The sequence below is a fragment of the Dreissena polymorpha genome, chromosome 16 (genome assembly GCF_020536995.1).
Source record: "Dreissena polymorpha isolate Duluth1 chromosome 16, UMN_Dpol_1.0, whole genome shotgun sequence".
Classification (NCBI taxonomy): domain Eukaryota; kingdom Metazoa; phylum Mollusca; class Bivalvia; order Myida; family Dreissenidae; genus Dreissena; species Dreissena polymorpha.
The window spans coordinates 8732643-8738308 of record NC_068370.1 but is presented as its reverse complement, the minus strand read 5'-3'; the positions used below and the strand labels follow the sequence as shown (position 1 = coordinate 8738308).

The following is a 5666-nucleotide window of genomic DNA, read 5'->3' as shown; positions in this document are numbered from 1 at the left end:
ATGGCCATGATCTATTTAAAGTCGCATAATACTACTAATCGAAGTTAAGTCATCAAAACGCTGATAACGTAGACAGAATGATGATAAGGCATGAAATAAGACTTAGCAATATATAAAATTATCAGGGGCTCCACATATTTGGAAAAGAACAACTTAAACGTAGTTTCATTAAAAGGAAAACAGTTTGTATATGGAATGTGATCCATTGTAAGGTTTTTAATTTATTGTGTGTTGAGTGTGAGGTTCGCCTGGAACCCTAACCCAGGGTTATCTTCCCTATACCAGGCCTCGCTCGTTTTCGTTGTCCGCTTCCAAGTCCTTAAACCGGTTTTAACACCAATTGCTTTTAATTTACAGTGCCAAATCTGCGATCTTATTTGTAGTTATTGTATGGCTATAGTTAGTCTTTTGGTATACAAATAGCGGTTGTCAACAACAGTTTTCTAATGATATGGTTTCTGGAGAATCATTGTTTGCTATATTTATAAGATAAGTGTTGTTGTGTTTTTGTGCGAAATGATGCTCATTATCGAGTATGGCTATTGTGAGTGAGTCGTGTTGCGATGAAATAATATATGTTCGAATAAAATGCAATTCCCTACTCTTTTTATTCATTCACGTGAATTCTATAATATAACACTGACGCTTAAACACAAACAATATTTCACCTTCCACGGTCAGGTGTACGATGCAGGGCTTCGTCATATTGCATAAAAAGTACTCCGAAATACTGCAACACGTGAGCTATAAATGATATTTAACGTCGTTATGGATTTCAGAATAATCAGGTTGTATTTTGTTTTTCAATTTATCCAACGATAACCCTCGCAAATGAGTTTCAAAAACAAAATCTCGTTTTCCGCGTTATCTTTACTAGTATTTGATTTTGAGATTTCCTAGTTTCATACTACGAACATAATAGCTGTGCACGATCAATACTGTTCGCAAGCAAAACTTCCTGTCGTTCGTTCGATTGAATTTTACACGGTATTTAAGCTTTCATATTTGAACAAACGCGATATAGGGACGTTTGCCTGTGAAGGTATTTGCAATAGGATCTAATCACACGTTTACATAAAAAACTTAAGTTAGCGGGTAAACGCATCGCGAAATGTGGGCGATTAGAATAAGCGAGGCGAATTTTAAACATGAACACAAAGGCGACTGCTGTACACATGGATAATTCCATTAATAAGAGTAGTGACATGGTAGGCGGCCGTGTTATGGAAAGAATATGTGAATTATGTGTGAAGAACTTACTTTCCAACAAGGCAACCATGTTTTGCAGTGCATGCAGCGAGTCCCTTTGCGATCGCTGCATCAGTATTCACATTAAAGACACCAGCAAGAGACATGTCATCATGGACGCTCGCTATAAAGGTTTAGACAGTCATGGTGTGGATATGAATGGACTGGACATGTGCAATGAGCATTCGAAAATCATAGAATTTTACTGCGAGTGCCACAAAGAGTTGTGTTGCAGAAAATGTGTTATGGTTCATCGTAAATGCGATAATTTTATTGAAATTGTTGTTTGTACGGAGCAAGATAGGATACAGATTCGGGATGTAAAAGCTTCCGTCCTTAAAGCTGACGTGGATACTTTTTTCCTGGTACAAAAAGTTAATCAAGTGAAAGCAAGCTTAAAAGACTCTAATGAGGCGATGTCTAAAGCTATAGATACAACTCGAGACAATATATTAAAAGTATATGACGATGCAAAATGTAAGTTGTTTGCAGAGGTGGACGCCATTAAAGCAGAGAAAAAGAAGACGCTCAAAAAGATGAATAACATATTGTTGAGTGTTCGTGCGGACATTGCTAAGGCATTACCCGTTTTTTCTAATGTATTAGAAAAAGGAACCCCTCAACAGATTTTTATCTTTTCTCGAAGAAGTGCGGAAATACTTAATGCAGTTGACCAACAACTTCGCTTGAACCCCAATCTCAATCCTTTGTTAGAAATGCATGTTAACTTTGCGGGAGACATTGCTAACTTTATTCACGCGGGAGATAATTTAATGAAGCTTAATATCGGCAAAGAAGTTATAGACAAAGGTAAAACACATATTCTATTCGCTTATCTTATTGCTTATGTCAACTATATTTATCGTTTACATTTTGATTTAAAGTCAACAGCTGCTTGGAACTTGCTCATAACATTTATTCTTATAATACTTGGGCTGAGTTCGAATATTGTTTTGTCCCTTCAAAAATATGGCTACTGCTGTGGGAGTTAACTTTTTGGGGCTTTCTTTGCTGAGTAATTAATTTTAACCTCATGCCGACCAATTTCCTCTTAAAATCCTTTATTTCTCCCATTGCATTTTGTCTCAATATTTTGTGTTAACATAAACTAAAAGAGTTCGATAAAGATGCGTACACACTGTGGTTGTACAAGAATGAAACATTCTTCTTAATGAAAGTATGTCACATGTGTTAGTTATATTGCTGAACAGAAACAGATAATCAACGCATACTATAGTCATGTAATTTTATTCGTTTTAAGGTCAACCCGAGATCAACAACTCTTCCATGCAAAACAGACCCGTTACACTGCAGTTTCTTAAGTCTGTGGATGTCGTTAAATCTAAAGACGACAACAACGACCCTTTCGTTACAGGACTGGATTTTCTACCTGACGGGAGATTAGTAGCGGTAGATAATCGTAATAACAAATGTTTCATAATGAATGAAAGACTGCAAAGAAAGGGACAACCATACAACTTCAAGACAGCTGTGCTCGATGTTCGGTGCGTCTTTCATTTTCTGATCGCTGTTTCGACTTGGAAGCAAATTTGCATAATGTACATCAATTCTGAGTGTTCGATTAGCCTTATAAAACGAATAAACACTTCTTCTTCGATATTTTCAATATCGTGTATGACCTCATCAAAAATGGTAGTAAGTACGTATAATGATAACCGTTCAGTGCGAATGATATCATATGACGGTATAGAGGAAGACTTTGACAAGTTTGAATTACCGAAGACTATATACAAACTTGATGAAAGTAGATGCACGTATATCCAGGCTAAGAACACATTGGTAATAACTGACAAGCTCGCTCACTCCGTATATATGTACGACACCCTGAAAGGGACGTCAAGAGCAGTCACTGATGAGAGCATACAACAACCAAGTGGTGTGTGTGTCGGACCTGGTGACACGGTGCTAGTGTGCAGTAAGATGAAGTGCTGCATCGTGCACCTTTCTGTGGAAGGTGACATTCTAGGTACTTATCCAGTGGATATGAAGTGGCCGTATGTCCTGTGTTTGAATAAGGATGGGAGCAAATTGGTAGTATCGAATAATGTGAATGGGATTAATAAATTGTTGATCTACAAATTATCATAAATATGACATCATCCATAACAATTGCTTTTCCTAAGTGATTATCTAGGTTCATGCTATTTGGTTGGTATTCTCGGTTTAATTGAGGATTTACATACGCATCGGTGTACATATAAAATCTAAGAAAACAGTTAAACAAATTCTGTATACTAGTAAATTAATCTTTTGCAATCCAAAATGCTTCAGGTACATTTATTTCTCAATTTAAACTATGGAATTATATTTGATTGAAGTGTATCTGTGTAGAGTGCTTTGAATATAGGCTAACGAAAATATTCAGTTTCTTTCTTATATACTTAGTGAAGTAGTTAATTTTAAGTATCTTGTCGATAGTGGAACAGCTGTGTTAAGGTACGTAGCCATGGAAATTGAAACAAGTACATGTATACAGCGTAAAGTTGCAAACCAATTATGTCAGGGCTATTATTACATGTAAAGGCTTATGAACAATTGTTCGAAAGGACTAATCAAAATTTCATTTGTTACCTTTCATGTGTTCTAACATTTTAGTAATTGCATTTTCTTGGCGGAAAATATCTAAAAATAATTTTAATAAAAACAGTTAACATGCTGAGGATCACACATGACACATTTTTCTCGAAAAATATTTATCCTAGAACCAGGTGAAAATCGAAAGTATAATAACGATCGTATAAACTTGAGCTCTATACCATTGCAATTTTGATCAATAACGGGTTTTCCATAAATTGGAGAATCTGTTTTGTCAACTACGGAAGAACAAAACCTTCAAAAAAATGGGATATTTGATAATTATAAATGGAAAAGGGAGAAATAATAGGATACATAGAGTATTGTGTGAGTTTTGGATAAAGATTAAGTTTATCAAAAACTCACATAATATTCTCTATACAAATATACATCTCATATACAGTACCCAATGAATCACAGTTTCATATTATACCAGAACGGAAGGTCAATTCGGATATAGTTCTTTTCCATCAGTAGTGTAAGGTTTGTGAGGTCTTGCATGGTGACATAATTGATGTAATTAGTAAATCATAATTATTAAAGTGTATAGTTTAAGTAATGAAAAACTAACATAATTTGGGATGTTAATGGCTGTTAACAGTTGTCAAGCATTAAATCAAGATACTGAAAGGATATTGATTGCACTTTTCCAACATGAAAAAACACATCTCAGATTATGCAAAGACTACATTGTCATGATGATGTAGTCAGTGCCATGTCTTATTTGTGAACGTTTAATTGGTTTTGAAATTAGTAATTTTGCAACGTACTCAGAATCTTTAAATTAACATTGTTAGAAAAATTAAAGAAATAAAATAATTGAATATAAATATAAAGATGATTGAATATAAAGATGATGGGCACTTTGTCCTTACTGTTAGCAGATTAGAAGTTAAGCTGGAATGTCGGCCAACCTCGGAAATATATAATTATGTATATTGAGTGCTTAAGAACATCTTTAGTTTTGTGTTTGTTAGTTGCTTTTGAGCTTTTGAGCTTTTGAGAGTGTTTCCTTTATGGGCATTGATTAAACGTATAAAAGACAAGGTTAATGCAAGTATATAACATAACTATTAGTGGAAGGATATTGCTTGTTAGATACTAACATTGGATATCATATGTATTGGAAAATAAAGAGCATAGATAAGGGAGCATTGAATAGGTCAGAAATTAGAATATCAGAGAGAACTTGCGTGCTTAACATAGGTTCGCCTAGAAAGGAAACGTTTGGCAAAAGGAAAGTCTTTCGCAGTGCGGACCAAGGTTTCGAATCTTTTACCAGATTTAATGAGCAAATAAACTGTATAAAAGATTCGAGTGTTTTTATCATAGTCAATATGATAATCTTCATACACCATATTGTTTAGCGTTTGAGATGTCTGTGGATGTATTAAAAACGTTTATGAAAAAATCCTCGTTGTTGCTTAATCATTTTATATTTGAAAAAAGGGTAACTGATAAGACTTCACCACATGTGCATTAGCGTGTTCATATTTTAATTGTAAAGGCTGCACTTCATTCCGAGTTTAGAGTGGACATTTGCTGTTGTTAATCAACATCATATAATTAATAAGGTTTAGTGTTCCATTTCTGTTTAGCAGCCTTCGCTTTAAACGTGCAGATGTGTCCATTCCATAATTGTAAAAAATACAAATTCCTTTTAATTATAGTTATTAAGTTTCGTACAACCCGATAAAATTCGAGCGGCTGCAATTTTCAAAAACGGACAGCAGTTAGAAAATACCACATCTGAGTATTCTTAATGAGAAGAACATTTCCAAATATTTACTATCTAAAGTATAAAAATGAAGTGGGTGTGGGAT

At 34.5% G+C, this 5666-nt stretch overlaps 1 protein-coding gene across 1 annotated transcript; it reads left to right on the top strand.

Moving 5' to 3' along the window:
* Positions 1–959: 959 nt before the first annotated feature.
* LOC127863029 (tripartite motif-containing protein 2-like) lies at positions 960–5222 on the top strand. The gene is made up of 2 exons (XM_052402442.1): positions 960–2058; positions 2510–5222. The coding sequence occupies exons 1-2, from the start codon at positions 1149–1151 to the stop codon at positions 3355–3357; spliced, it is 1758 nt and encodes a 585-aa protein (XP_052258402.1). The 5' UTR covers positions 960–1148; the 3' UTR covers positions 3358–5222.
* The last annotated feature ends 444 nt before the right edge of the window (positions 5223–5666 follow it).